The sequence below is a fragment of the Gouania willdenowi genome, chromosome 8 (genome assembly GCF_900634775.1).
Source record: "Gouania willdenowi chromosome 8, fGouWil2.1, whole genome shotgun sequence".
Lineage (NCBI taxonomy): Eukaryota > Metazoa > Chordata > Actinopteri > Blenniiformes > Gobiesocidae > Gouania > Gouania willdenowi.
The window spans coordinates 24165252-24181208 of NC_041051.1; the positions used below are offsets into that span (position 1 = coordinate 24165252).

Here is a 15957-nt window from a genome sequence, read left to right on the forward strand (position 1 = left end):
TAAATATTCAAATATTTTTTTTCAATTGAACAATTTTTTTCTTTGAAAATACACATTTTTGATTGAAGCACACTTTTTTTTGGATTTTTTTTCTGATTGAAAACTTATTTTTGCTTGAATGATAAAGACACACACCTACATCCATATAATTCAGTTCGATTTTATCTATAAAGCAAGAAATATAATACAGACATGACCACGTTGCACTTGTCATATCAATATATGTAGCCTTACATTAAAAAAATGAATGAATGAATAAATATAAACAAAATACATAAATGACAAACTGGTTTATTAATCATATTTTTATATTATTATGAACCCAAAATGAACCCAGACTTTATTTTAGGTGTGCACAATGCAGAGAACATTATGAGTCTGACCCCTTGTGGCATTCAAATGAAAGTGCATCAGACGCAACACACACACACACACACACACACACACACACACACACACGCACGCACACACACACACACACACACACACACACACACGCACACACACACAAAATAAATAAAGATAGAAAAACTCAAGACAACAACAAAAAGACAGGAAAATAAACTAGATACCGACAAAATACACAAACCTTTGTTCTTTCCTGTATTACAGTTTTTCTCTGCAGTGTTTCCCTGTTTTGCTTTGTTTTTGGAGCTGCTGCAACATCTCAATTTTTTCCCCCATTGGCAGATCAATAAAGTTCTATCTTATATTATAAAGTTGCCCATCTCTGTTGTATACTGGCCTGTTGTCATGCACCATTTTTAGTTTTGAAAGGGAAAAAAAGAACACTACTCTGTTATTTTTTTTTTCTTATTTAGCAATTTATTTCTTAGTGAAGCATTTTTCTTTGTATCTTTGATTCCATCTGCTGATTGATCTCGTGTAAAGCTCCCGTCGCAGCTGTCTGTTGGAATTAATGCTGTAAAAATAAGAAAAAGTTAATCGCATCCTGCAAACAAAATGTATGTCATAATGGCTGCACAGACTGAAATAACTTGGTAATATTATGGCTAGGACTATATATATATATATATATAAATATATATATATATATATATATATATATATATATATATATATATATATTTATATAGTTGTTCTAAAATGGTGAAAGAGATTTATTCAGTTACCGTGAAATCCCAGATCACCATTGTTCCATCCAGACCCACACTGCTGTATTTCTCCACTCGAGCTTTCTCCCCTGATACGATACAAAGCTGCCTGTAGAACAGCACAACACACAATATCACTTATTTTAAGGTCAAATATTCACGATTTGATTCCCAAAGTAAATGCACAAAATGACTCAAAAAACAGACAAATTTGAAAATGTTTTACTAATTTACAAAAAAAAAAAAAAAAAAAACCCAAAAAAACACAGGTCGACAATCTGCACACAATGCAAAAGGTAAATGGTAAAAGAAAACACAAATGGTAAAAAGAAAACTGAAAAACGAAAAAACAACAACAGAAATGACTCCAAAATACAAAACAATGACAAAAATGCACGGTAAGAAAAAAATCGATATACAGAGATGACAGAAATGACACAAAATGACTCCAAAAACACAAAAAACAAACGAAAAATGCACATGACTCCAGAACACACTATAACACAATAACGCACAAAATGAGATAGAAATGCAAAAAAAATAAAAAAAAAAATTAAAAAATGCTCAGATTGTTGTTCATTATTCTGAATGATTACATTAATCTGGATAATTTGGCCCTCACTGTGATAAAAGTTGCACCAAAAGTTGTTTCTCTGGAACTACAGTTTGAAGTGAATGTAAGTAAAGGCACAATGAGAGCAAAAAACTGAACTGAAAAGTATCCTTTGTTGTCTCTGTACAAACAAATTTTATATTGTGTGTGCAAAAATGTCACCTGTTTAGTGTTTAATTGAGCAATGACTGAGAATGCCTAAGAATTATCAGACAAAGTACAAACCAGACAGAGAATAAACAAATACACCAATCACTGTCGAGTTTTTAATGAAACTGCCAAAGATCTGCGTCAAAAGTGTAACTTGCTGAGTAACTAAGGCCTACTGAGATCATGTGATTCCATGTTCTTCAATATTTTTGGACAACATTAAGACAATCAATGGTAGGATAAATTCAGGGCCTATTGCATGCAGTTATCAGTATAGGGCCTCTGACTCACAGAAAATGGACTGAAAGCGTGGAATTCACAAAAAAATCTGAACCATTTTATTCCCCCTTTATTTAAAATCATGCCCCAACATGACACACAAATGCTTCACATGCAAGTTTTGGAACGTTCTCACACATTTACAGCCTATTTTGACCTAAAAGATTTTTGATTAACTGTCTTGCAAGTGCAGAAAATGGACGACTATGTCAAATTTTGCTCATAATCTCATTCTAAGCACTACGTAATCCTGCGGCTATGCAGGATTTCATGCATAACTTGAGGTTGAGTTGTCGGGGGGGTGGTATTTTGCTGAAAAAAAAATAAGTATATGTTACGGACTGAACCTTGACTTACATGTTTTGGGACCATTGCACACATTTCTGTGGTATTTTTCCTTTAAAACGAGTGTCTAGCAAGTATTGTATTCTTAATTGCGATGTAATCTCACATAAGTGATTTTGGTTTATTCCTCCTGGCTTCCGTTAATAATCTGAAGCCTGTAAATACAAAATGAATAACAGTCGTTGATTCTGTTAACCCTGTTTGGTTGAATTGAATTTGATTTGATTAGAGGATGAAATGAAAACCAAATGGAAATGTGTAAACTACGAAATAGAATGGAGGAAATTTTGAAATGTAAAATCAGAGGTTCTATACTCACGTGATACTGTTCTGGTGAAGAGTGCCTAACTCATTGTCCTCCTCCTCAGTGGCTTTCTTGTCCAGGTTGCGAAAGTGCTGCATGGCTGACAAATTGGCCTTGGAGGTCTTCTTTGGGATGTCCAGCTTCTTTACAAACTCCAGAGCACCTGGACCTTTATATGTGAACTGGAAGGGGCAACAGTCGTGACCCTGTCGGAGACAAACGTAACCACACACATAAGTCAAACAACCTACCGAGGCTGTACTAATGGTGGATGTTTGTTTAAAATGGTGTTTGTGAAGCATGTTACCGCAGCCACGATATCAGTGGGGTTAACATAGAGGACGCTGAGGAGTGGGAGACGGTCAGTGGGCAGCTGAGTCACCCTGACAGACACACAGACAGATGTCAGTAAGTGAACTGATTGAGTCCAAGTGAACTGGTGTCAGTGGTTAAACTCACTCTTTTCCTTGGGAGGCGTCAGCCACAGTGATGCTGCTGTTATGAGTTACCCAGGCCAACTGGTCTCCATTCGGGGAGAAGGACACGTCATGCACCCACCCACCACATTCTTTGTGCTCCAGAAGAACTTCTCCGAAAGGCATCTTTGTCCCCCAGGCGGTCGGTCCAGGCTTGTCTTCAATGTCCTTGATGTAAGCTGAGAAAACTCTGAGGGTTTACAGTTGGTCATGTAGCTTTATGTTCAGGGAGGACACTTTGGACTGAGCTATGATTGTTCTGGTGGGAAGGAGTTTCTGTCAAAATCACCTGCAGTGAAGATCGGCCGACCCCGCAGCCAGCAGGATGTTGTTGGGATGCCAATCCAAACTCAGGACGGTGGAACGAACAGACTTCTTGATGTGCTTACTCAGCCACCTGGACAGAAAATCAAATGATATGCGATTACAGACTCTCTCCTGGTCAGTTCTGGTCAGACTGCCCAAAGCGGACCAGATACCATCGTAAACTGATAGCGTTCACCAAGGTCTCTGCAAGCTATTGTTATGACTACCGCTATCAGCCACATACACAACCCTGAGAGCACAGAACAACATCAGATCTATTGAGACACACACTGAAAGCCTGTTAAACCTAAAAATCCCAGACCGCTCTATTTTCCACAACCCTTCGAGAAATAAACCCTGTGTCGGCATCTGACCATCAACCCTAAGGCTTGACTCCATCTCATTTCTCCAAAACCACCACAACATCTTAATTGGTGGTGGTGAAATTGTGTGAAAAAACAAATATAAAATTAAAATCCACACAAATTTAGTGATTCCAACTTTAGGCAGTGATTACAGCATATGGGAGAACAGCCTGTGGGACAGGTAAAGATGGGTGCCCTTTTAAGAAAGATTCTCTGTAGGCGAATGTAAACCTGCGAAAAATATCAACAAAGTGTCTGAGTTCGGAAAACAGTTTTGTATGTGATCGAGAATGTCGTTTTGTTTTATTGAGGGTGTCACTGTGTTCGTGGAGGCGCTGGATTTGGTATTTTGTGCCTTGCAGCCGATAGGAATCCAGCTGAGTTTGCAAAAAATGCTTTTGGAGTGTTTTGTTTGTAATTTTGTGCATTTTGGTTGTCATTTCATGTTTTTTGTTGTGTTTCGTGTATTTGTGTTCTCCTTTTGTGTATTTTGGAGCCTTTTTATATATTTTTGTGGTCATTCTGTGAGTTTTTTCAGTTATTTAGCATATTTCTGGAGTTATATTGGATGTCCTTTTGTATTTTTTTTTAGCAGTCATTGTGTACCTTTTTCATTTTTGTTGTGGCTTTGTATGTCTGAATTCATATTGTGCATTTTATTTGTCATTTTGTGTGTTTTTGTTTTTGTTTCATGTATCTGTGTTCTCCTTTTGTGTATTTTGGAGTGTTTTTGTGTATATTTTTGGAGGGAAGGCACAGAGGGCTGCATTTGGCCCATTCTAAAGGAACAGCATGGATATTCTCACCAAATAAAACAGATCACTGATGGAAATCCGGGATTATTTGAGTCCTTTTTCATTTTTCATGTCATATAGGAACTACAACAGTCTCGTAGTCTTGGTGTTAAGATGTTCTTACCAATCGTTCTCCTTCTCAAAGTAGCAGACGGAGATGAGTCGAGCTCCACTTCCCAGAGCGAACTTGTTCTCCAGTGGGGACCACTTCACACACGTGGCCGCCCGGTTAATACGCACCAGAACCAACGTCGGTTTCCACACATTGTCCTTCAGAGTCCACACATAGGCGTTGCGGTCTGATGCACATGTTACAATGCGGTTGGATTTTGGTGCCCAGTCGATGCCTGCAGCAGTAAAAAAACAAAACAAAACACACCATCTCGTTCATATGCGTACATTTAAATTTCTGAAAGTTGGAAAAAAGCTATGGTACAAAACCTAAAGGAAAGTGTTTGGTCAAACAATATGAAATGACCAACAACAGTTAATTGACATCAACTGAACTAAAACTCACCTGTGATTCGTCCGCTGTGCTCACTGAGCTCATGGATTTTGATCCACTCTTTACCTTTCTTCTCATAGATAATGGCCACATTGTTGTTGGGACTCACAGCGATTTCTGCGCAGAAGCACGTGATAACACTATACGGCAATGACATCACAATGACACAGAAGTAACTGTATATTAAAGCAAGAGCTTCAAGTAAACACTGTGCGAAAGTTCAACACTGCTGACACACTGGGGACACATAAGTTAAGAGTTTATGATAACAGCTATTTTTTCCTTAAGATTCTGACATTCTGGGTGCATCCGAATAGGGAATAGTCCCTCCTATCTCTTTTCACAGAAACTCACGATGACTGAAAACAGACACTCTGTCGTTCAAGAAAAAGGGATCAGAGACATTTTTAGCCATATTATGTTATATATACATGTTTCATTCACCTATGGAATGCTTTGTGCGGCTGTACATTTGTATGCCTACAACATTATGTAGGCCTACATCTTGCATAAATGTAACACTTTCATAAAATCATACTTATTATGAATGAATGAGTGGTAGTTGAGTGTGAGTAACCATTGTCAATGTGACGTTCTTTTAAATTCACTTTTGTTCCTCATAGCCTTTTTTCCTTTGATTTACATTCAAATCTTGTGATATTTGAGATTATATCAGCAGTTAGAGGCACAGGGCAAAGTCTTATAAATGTGCTTTTAGTAGTCCATTTTTCCAAAATTTGTAGTTTTTTCACCATGGCAAACTTCACTAACCTTCGCCGCCGTCAGATTATTACGTTTCCTAGTGGAAGTGCGTCTGATTGTCAAAACAAACTTGATGCCCTTTCCCTAACTCCTTAACACTGTGACGTCATCCACGGGGTTAAGGAAAAGTGGATAGGAAAGGAGATAGGAGGGACAAGCCGCTGACTCCCTCTACCCACTGTTGTTGTTCTTCTTCGTTTAGTAGAATAGATACATCAAAGGCATGTTGCTGCCCCCAAAGGTCAGCAAAGGAAGTGCGTTTGGACCATAAACAATCTATGTGGATGTTTTTCAAAGGATGTCATGATGGTTAGCAATAGCACGTATTAGCTTAGCTTTGTGCTTCTGGTTTCAGACTGGCAGGAATTGCTAGTCTGACAGGGAAATACTTATACATACTTTCTTCATTAATTCCCTGTATTGACTATCATATTCCTTGTAATTCATTATTGCGGTTGAGTTGGGACGCAATGTATCAGCAGAAAAGCGTTCCAAATTTGTTTCAACTCAACCCAACCACTCTGTCATTACTCGACTATGGTCATTCCTATTGCTATGTGTGGAAAATCAGTAGTGAGCGCTGTCTTTCACCTACGGGTTTGGTCTTTGTTCCAGGCGTGGCAGGAGAGCGGCTCCAGGCCAAAGTTGTACTGCGACATGTCTGAGCAAAGGCAGGTAAGGCTGCTGGAATGCGTCGACTGTCACTGTTGAAATGCAGATGTGCTGCTACACGTCCCGGATCAGAGAATAAAAACAAGGAAGAAAGGGTTTGTGTTAAAGGTGGTGCGTTTGAAACATTATAAAGCCAAATGTTTTCTCGCACATGGTCTTTATATACATTAAGATGGTTGGACTTTAAAGTTGCCAGTTTTTTCTTGCACAACAGAAGATAATTCATGAATGTATAAGTCTTTCAACTGCTTTGCATTCCAATTAGATATTGCATCAGATACATCAAGCTAAACACCATAAGGAACAGTAACAATTCATGTCATGTTTGCAAAGCTCCATCTTTCATTTTGACTCTTTGTGAACGGTTGAGTATAAAAATGAATGAGTATAAAACAGTTTCATTAACATGTGAGAAAACTCATTAGATTGAATTAAATATCATTAAAGCAAAGGTGATTCCTTACCTCTGCTGCATCTGTTTGGATAAAAAGTGCTGTGTTTGTAGGCTGCTGATGTGTAGTATGTGCTGAAGAGAAAAAAATGTGGGCGTGTCAGCACAGGGCCGCTTGAAAAGAACAGAGCAGACATGGGCAACTGGAGGCCTGTGGGCCACATGCGGCCCTCAATCTCATTTTGTGTGGCCCCCAAAATTGGACATTTGAAAAAAAAAAGTAAATTGCATGTAAATGTGTGATATTGTCCCAAAATGTGCATGTAGGGTATATATCTTTTATTTATTTATTTATTTTTTTTTACTAATTTACAAACAATATTGCCATTTTTGTCACAGGAAATTACTTCTGTATTTTTCTTTCGTTTTCTGTCTTCAGGGAAAATCAAAGGCCTCTGATTAATATGATATAAACAGGTTAAGCATTTATTTCCGAACATTTTTGAACATTTGTCATTTTGATCAACAGTACTGTCAGAAACCAGTCACAAGATAGCATGTTGAATAAATTACCAATAGTGCAATGATGGGCAACTTCTACCACAGCGGGGGCCACAAAAATGTGATCGTATCTGATCCGAGGGCCACATTATCAACATTTATGTCAGCATTAGAATAATGATTGATCCGAGCATTAATACAGGGGGAAAGGGTTTTCTCTTTGTGGTTTTGATGTTTTGTCAGTTTTTAGTCATTTGGTCTGTTTTGTTATTTTTGTGTTTCGTTGTAATTTTGTGTATTTTTCTGTCATTTTCTTCATTTTTTTGTTGATTTGTGTGTTTTTGAGGTCACTTTCTGTATTATGGTTGTTTTCTGTCATTTTGTGTAATTTAGTTGATAGTTTGTGTGTCTTTGGAGCTATTCTGTAATGTGCTGTTGTTTTTTTTATGTTTTAGTTGTCATTTTCTTTGATTTAGTGGTTGTTGTGTCTGTGTTGTCATTTTGTGTTTTATGAGTCATATTGTGTATTTCTGGATTGAAGTCGATTTGTGCATTTTGGGAGTTATTTTGTGTATGTGTTGGGCTTTATATTCCTTCCAACTTTTTTGAAATACAATATTTGGGGATTTGTTTTGGGGGCCACACAAAATTAGACCGAGGGCCACCGGTTGTCCATATCTGCAATAGTGTATCTCACACATACAGTCTACATGCATTCTACTTGCTTAAAGTTTGTTTTTACACAATCCAAGGATCCTGTGTCATCACGAGGATGCCATCTTGTCCACCATGTGGCAAGTTTTTTAACAAACCTAACGCACTACTGCCTCTGTGAGGCCTGCACCAAGATGGCAGCACTTTAGGCACGTTCCTCTACGACCAATAAGACATTTTTACGTCGTCACGGAAACAAAATCTGTGGGCTGATGATAACTAACACAAACGGTGTGTTACGAAAAGAGTCTTAGTCCATCAACAATTGCAACACGCTCCGTGGTTCGCTGTTGGTTTTGAGGCAGCGTTTCTTTTTGCTTAGTATGCCATAAAAGACGTGAAGCTTTATTCTAAAGAACTCTGGGTCTGTTTGATGTTTTCAGAAAATTAATGAACCTACAGAAATATTTATTTAATATTTGACTAAGCACATTGGGTTCTTGTTTACTTGATGCAATCATGCTAATCCACATGTATTTCTATAACCCAGGGTTGTCATGAAACTGGTTAGACAATAAACACCAGTAATATTGTTTACACTTCTAGCCATTTCTCTGCTAAACAGCGTCACACGACTGCTGTAACACCAGCTCAAAATGAGCAAGTAGTAAATTTAGACAAAGAACACTGAGTCCTCTTCATCAGCAGAGTAAATGAAACAACCAATAAACTCATTATAACTGGTTGTAATGTGAAAAGCCCAATAAAAGCCTGTCACCTATGATTACATCCATTGTGGTATGAAGGTATGAGGACTGAAGCATAGACAAGCCCAGCCTAGTGAATAACCTTTGGTATTTTTCTCCCCTGAACACAAAAACACAGCATTACATGAAAGGAGACGTTAAAGAAAATAGAACATATCGCGAAACAATTGAGTATTACCGTCACACTTTATTTGAAGTTTTATAAACAATACTATTATTGCTATTTGTGGGTTTCATGAGCTGGAAGCCCAAATTATGTAAAAATAAACAAATAAATACTTGAAGTCGTTGGCCCTGAATCAATAATCTATGAAAGTTTAACTTCTTGAGTGGAATTATGGAAATTAAACAACTTTTCCATGATATTCTAATTTTTTGGAAAGGGTCTGTACATCTAAACTTGTTCTGCTGTCTATTTATATACAACCAAATTACACACAAAGTTGTCGTCGTGATCTTGATGTATAAAATCCTAGGAGCTCATATCTTTTAATTTGAAATTTCCAAAGGAGAGCAGGATGGAAACACGACTGTGGCTGCAGGTGTAACGCTGCGCCTGTCTCTTTAAGAGCACAGAGGACTTCCTCTTGATGAGGAGCTCCAGCCTGATGTGGATCACCTGCACCATGTACAGTAGAAACCTACTTTACCAACCAGAACTCCTGAGCCAAGTCATGACAACACAAAACACATGTTTCAACAGAACGCTAGCTGGCACAATAGCGGGTTAAGATTAGAATTACTAAACAGGTGACTGGATTAGTCAATTAGTGAAGCCACAGGTGATATTTATATGTGCTGATTAGCTCAGTGACATAGAAGATGTTCCATCATGAAATAGTTGTGGATCAATGATGTGTATGACTTATTGATTTATTGACTAATCATTGCAGCTGTAGAATTCCTATAATGCGATGAAGAAGTTTTAACATGTGTAACTATTACACATCCTTCCTTCCTCCCCTATCCTAACACACCTGATTCACATCAGTAATCAGGTAGGAGGAGGAGGACAAGCTGTATAAAGGGCTGAGAGGACCAGAAAGAAGGAGGTGCAACATCAAACCAGCAGCAGACACGTGGGGAGAGTTCTTCTGGTAATCCTGGTTTCATGTTCTCGTAGTTTAGTGTTTTGTAACTTTTTGTAGTTTAGAGAGTGACGACACTGTATAGGGTTGGCTTAGTGTCCACCCTACTTTTGTTCAGTTTGGCCAGTTTGTTGTGTTGCCATTTTTAAGATTTTGTTAATAAATGCTTTTGATGAATCTTGCTTTCTGTGTGGCGTCCTGTTTATGCTGCGGCCCCTCAAGCCTTGGTATTAAATCCTAGGGGGGGTCGTAACAGTAACACAGTTGTCTAGCACTAATGTGGTGATGTAAGGCAGGGCAAATTTATTTGTATAGTGCATTTCATACACAAGGCAACTCAATGTGCTTTACATGATAAAACACTCAATTGTTTAAAATCAATAAAAACATTTAAAATCAATTCAAATCATCAACAAACACATTACATCAACAACATGACCAAAAATCTCTCTCTCAATCATACGCAGTAGAGAAAAAAGTGCCTTTAACTTTGATTTAAAAATGTTCACATTAGATGCTGACTTCAGCTCTGCTGGCAGTTTGTTCCACTTCTTTGCAGCATAACAACTAAAAGCAGCATCACCATGTTTACTGTGAGCTCTGGGCTCCACTATCTGACCTGTGTCCATAGATCTGAGAGACCTGCTGGGTTCATACCTGACTAACATATCACTGATGTATTCTGGACCAAACCCATTCACAGATTTATACACCAGCAGCAGAACTTTAAAGTCTATTCTGAGGCTGACTGGGAGCCAGTGTAAAGACTTTAAAACTGGAGTAATGTGTTCTGACCTCTTTGTTCTGGTTAAGACCTGAGCTGCAGCGTTCTGAACCAGCTGTAGCTGTTTGATGCTCTTTTGGGGGATTCCTGTCAAGCATCGTCTCTTGGGACAGAAATTGTGAGTTCCACCTTTTTCATCTTCCTACTCTTTCTATGTTGCTTAAAATTGCCTAATTTGGATAGCACTTGTTTTGTGTTCATTTTCCCAATTGTTTTTATGTAATTTTATTTATTTTTTTCTTGTCAAGATATTGGTTTGGAGGTTAACCCAACCTAAGTACTTGTCTGTATTTTGTAAAATCACAGAGTAATTCTAAAACAAAGGTCATTTTTTCTCTTGTTTTTACACATTTAGACATGAATTCCTTTGTGTCAGTCATGTCTTATAGCTGAACAATCTGATTCTAGGATTTCTTCATTTCAGGGGCCATTTACTGGGCACACTGTTGACATTTTGCCATATTATAATACTGTCAGTGTCAACACAGGGACTAACACTCCAACCATGTGAGATAAATGTGTTGCCATCACTTCCCTGTCAATAAGTGCATTGCTTTACCTTTAATCTCATCCTATCACATTAAAACGACCAATGAACTGTGAATAATGCATAATAACGGTTTAGTGTGGGATGATATTCTGTGGGGCGTTTATGACCAGAAAAAAACAACTTGGTGGACCTGGCCAATGGAATGTAGAGGCGGGACTGGAGAGATGAAGGCTGTGCAGGAACGGTTAGATCAGACAACAGATGAAGACCACAATGAGCGAGCAGCAGCGAGATGGGAACGGGGGCTCAGGGTCTGGCCGTAAGACTGACAAGGATCAGGTAGGGGCTGCATGTGTTGGGACTAGAAATAAAACTATGTTTTTATATTATAGATAGGAGCACGTCTAGTATTTAGATGCAAATTAGCTGAAAAAAGCTGCAGTTCATGTTAGAACAAGAAAGGCCCCGGGCTGAGTGTGTACTGTAATGACAAGCTGTTGGTGGCTTTAGACCTGAGGAATGATCACTGCATGCTAGGAAAAACTGAGCTGCATTTCACTTTAAATTCATGGACATGTTTTGCAAATGTAGATAAATAAAAAAATAGGCCTATCTGCAAAGTAGAAGGCAAACTGAGGGCTTTTTAAAAATGATGTGAGAAGCATAAATAAAAGAAGTTTGGTGGTGGTGAATATAATACTTGTGTATAAACAACTAAGGGAAAATAGGCCATGAAGGGAATTTAAAATAAATGGTTATATTTGCTGTGCAGCAGTGGTTGGGGCCAGGCAATTTTAGGCAATTTTGAGCAACTGGCAGAGTGTAGGAGGAAGCACATGGAAATGTCACCTGTATCTTCACTAATTGACTAATCCAGTCACGTGTGTGCCAGACAGCAGCTGATAGCGTTTAAAGGCAGAAAAAAAAAATGAAGTTATTAACACAAAAAAAATACACATTGCTTCTAGACAGCATGGAGATATTGGTCATTTCAAAATGTTTATATTTTCCAAATATCATCTATAATAATAACAAAACATTGTTTTTTTTTTTAATAACAATTGGAAATGATTTAGCAAGCTTATGTTTACAATACCGTTTACAATCAAACATTTTGGTGCACTGTATGCTCAAGTTGTATTTGATAAATCATAAATGTGTTTGTATGGTTTGTGTAGGAAAGTCTGAAGGTCAGGCAACAATTGTGGGAGGAGATAAATTTAAAAACATTTACAGTAAAAACAGAGTGATGGCTGCTTTTTGGTAAGAGTTTCAAATCTGTAGTACATTTGGTTGATTGGTTGTGAATTTTCAAAAAGTTGAACTTTGGAGTCTTGCTGTCGCGCCACCTTAAGGACTATTGGTCTGTTTTTTCAGCTCAGGCATTTTGGCATTAGACTGGAGCTTTGTGCCAAATATGGTTATTGTTTGCACATGGGAATTTGGATTTCCCATGAAAGAAGAACATGCAGGTTAACAAAAATGTACGGTAGCACTAAGGATTCAATCCAATAACATCACACAGCAGTTATTTGTTAAATAAATATCGCAGTAAAAATGAAGACCACTTTCTATGATGACTCATTGAATTGTTCATGTCTTTTGAAAAGTGCACTGCCTTTGGTGATCAAAGCTACTATTGTAAACACCTTTGGCTCGCTCTAAGAATCGCACAGGTGCTCCATTCTTCCTGCCAGACTAACCAGTATTGTTCTTTACATTTCTTCCTTTGGTTTTCTTGTTCACAGAGCTGGGTTCCAAAAATCTTCAGCAAGCGTGTGTGCACCACATTCGTTGAGGATTCCTTCAGGTATTATCCCATGGACTTTCATAGTATCTCTAATTTCATGCACATTCTTTCTACTCTGGAAGTTAAACAATGATCTAAAACAGATATGGGCCACTTTTATAATAATGAAGGCCACAAACATGTCATTGTGTCTGATCTGAGGGTCACATGATCAACATTTATATCAGCTTTAGAATAAAGATCAATCTGAGCATTAACACAGGAAACTACAAAGGCTTTGTATGTATTTTTGGTGATTTTTTTTATTTTTTATTTTTTTATAGTTTTTTGTAATAATAATAAATATCATTTGTTTTTTGTTTTTTTGTTGGTTTTTGTGTGTTTTAATCCTATCTGTGTATTTTTGCTGTTTTCTTTGTGTGCAATGCATGAATCATTTTGTGTATTTATGTGGATTTAAAGACATTTTTGTGTATTTTTTACACTTCTTTTGTGTTATTTTGAACATTAGGGGCTGCTCAAAATTAGACCAAGAGCTATATGTGGCCCCCCATCTTTGATCTATGTGTGCTATCAAATACTGGTTCCCAAAGGGAGTGGAAAGCAGAGTGTGGCTCTCTTTCTCCTCTGGCACCCTCGGTGGTCACCTACCTCATGGGTCTGCACAGAAACAGTGACCCTAAAAAAGGTCAAACGTTGACATGGCGGTTCTCTATTTGCAACATTACTGCCCCTGCAAGGTGATGGATAGCAATTACAACCTAAAGAGTCAGACCAAAACAAACCCACAATTTCCACCTGATATGTAACTGCTCCGTATCTGCAGCGGAACCGCAGCAGAGCGGATAGGCAATTTCCACTGCATGCATATCTATTTATTTATTTGTTTGAGTGGGACAGTGGATTTATCCAAACGCTCATTTCCATCCGTTGTCCCATGGATACGTGGCCCTTCTATTTTTGCTGGACTCCAGAACTGTGCTGCAAAAATTCAACAAAGATAAGCCTGTGAGGGACAGGAAGTAGGGCACAGACACACAATAAAATATCCTGTTTATTTTCAAAATAAAATACTTTATGTCCTTCCATTTTCTGACCTGCGTGCTCCTTTTCAGGGTGGTGGGGTTCTGCTGGTGCCTATCTCCAGCTTTCTTCATGTGCTGGGTGGGGGTACACCCTAGGAGGGCACCAGTGGATTATATTTCACATATAAATATTGCACTTATCCATGGTTGAATCAGAATAATCCCCCCAAAAGTGGAAGATCTACAGGGTGGGGGCCGAGTGGAATTTGTTCTACTCCTCTCCAAGGACACAATGAAGTGTTTGCATGGCTTTATGGTTGGACTTGGACTTGATTTTATGTAGCGCTTTATCACCACACTGAAGCAGTCTCAAAGCGCTTTACATATCAGCTCATTCACTCTCACATTCACACACCAGTGGGACAGGACTGCCATGCAAGGCGCTAGTCGACCACTGGGAGCAACTTAGGGTTCAGTGTCTTGCCCAAGGACACTTCGACACATAGTCAGGTACTGGGATCGAACCCCCAACCTCTCGATCAGAAGACGACCCTCTACCACCTGAGCCACGGTTCTCTTTCTATCGACTACAAATTGCTATATTGCACGATTATGCTTGAGTTAGCGAGATCACCTGAGTCCTTGCTGCAACAGATACGCATCACAGACGGAGGCGTTGGGGATTGTCGGACAGCAGATTACGCTGCAGTTACGCAGCGGAGACTTTACGGAGCAGTTACGCATCCAGTGGAAATCCAGTGTAACACACACACACTACACGCACAATAAGACAAGACACAACAGCATTCAATGAGACAACACAGGCTAAAAGAAGATTAAATGGGACAAAACAGGATTTAATAAGTTAAATGACAAATTATACTTCTTTAAAAGAATAAAACATGCATAGACGTTGCATAAACACTGCATTTCTGATAGTGTTAACCTCACGCGACATGTGCAATTTTTGAAGAAATAAAGTCGAGTGTGTTTGTGTTTTCTTGGCAGTAATGGAGCACTGTGTCAGTGTGGTAGTGTGCGGGATAAGCATGACTCCGTGGCTACGGGGGACTTCTTTGGTGCAGCGATAATGACCCAGTGGAACAGCCAGCAGCACTCCTCTGAGTGTCCCACTGACGCCTACGGAGAGCTGCACTTTGCTGGTTCTGGACATCGACACAGCCATGTGAGACGTAAAAATGTCGTTAATGCCTTTTTTCCTCCAATCGTTAATATTATAAAAGTATGCACCGTTTTGCATTCAGAGCTTGCGTCAGGACGCACGCACAAGTGTCACAGGTACTATCCAGTGAATGCACTGCATTGGAGATCAGCCACGTGGAGACATGTGGGGCTTCAGCGCAGTGTTGGAATAGCACCATTGGGTGACATGGATGTTTTGGTGACATCTAGTGGTTCCTGACACACTGCTGTGACGTTGTCATTGTCTATTTTATAAATTAGAACATTTATTAAGATGATTTTTACGCTTGAGTCAAACTCTCTGATATCCTCTTTCATGTTTGAATTTAAATTGAAAAAAGTTAATTACAATTTCCACCTAATACAATGCTAACATATGAAGTTCCCGTCTGTGATTGGCTATGAGCAGAATTAGTCGTCCTCTGTAACTTCAGACACAATTTATCAATATTATTACTAACCTTTCTTTCTCAGTCGGCTTCCCCGTCTCAAAACACACACAAACAAAGAAGTATAATGTGTATGTGTGTATATATTATTTAAATACATGTTATAATAGAGTGAAGTCACTCTAGTGTTCAAACCTGAGAAGCATTCATAGAGACAGAGTCAGAGGTT

At 38.6% G+C, this 15957-nt stretch overlaps 2 protein-coding genes across 2 annotated transcripts in view; one reads left to right on the top strand and one right to left on the bottom strand.

Annotated features, from left to right (window-relative positions):
* Positions 1–810: 810 nt before the first annotated feature.
* Positions 811–7248, bottom strand: LOC114468255 (actin-related protein 2/3 complex subunit 1A-A). Its single transcript, XM_028455043.1, has 10 exons — positions 7151–7248; positions 6610–6740; positions 5265–5369; positions 4872–5094; positions 3572–3679; positions 3266–3472; positions 3114–3189; positions 2822–3012; positions 1134–1224; positions 811–922 (listed from the first exon to the last, which is right to left on the bottom strand). The coding sequence occupies exons 2-10, from the start codon at positions 6671–6673 to the stop codon at positions 917–919; spliced, it is 1071 nt and encodes a 356-aa protein (XP_028310844.1). The 5' UTR covers positions 6674–6740; positions 7151–7248; the 3' UTR covers positions 811–916.
* Positions 7249–10907: 3659 nt separating this feature from the next.
* LOC114468481 (transient receptor potential cation channel subfamily M member 4-like) overlaps positions 10908–15957 on the top strand; it is a 28267-nt gene continuing 23217 nt past the window's right edge. Inside the window, exons 1-4 of the mRNA XM_028455407.1 lie at positions 10908–10989; positions 11532–11700; positions 13110–13171; positions 15145–15322. Of these exons, the coding sequence (XP_028311208.1) occupies positions 11623–11700; positions 13110–13171; positions 15145–15322 (318 nt within the window). The 5' untranslated portion in view covers positions 10908–10989; positions 11532–11622. The remainder of the gene's footprint in view (positions 10990–11531; positions 11701–13109; positions 13172–15144; positions 15323–15957) is intronic.

Coding starts and splice junctions, on each gene's coding strand:
- LOC114468255 (XM_028455043.1), bottom strand. CDS start 6,673: ATGTCGCAGTACAACTTTGGCCTGGAGCCGCTCTCCTGCCACGCCTGG. Junction 3,190..3,265: donor GACGCCTCCCAAGGAAAAGA/GTGAGTTTAACC, acceptor TGTGTCTGTCAG/GGTGACTCAGCTGCCCACTG. Junction 1,225..2,821: donor CTTCACCAGAACAGTATCAC/GTGAGTATAGAA, acceptor GCTGTTCTACAG/GCAGCTTTGTATCGTATCAG.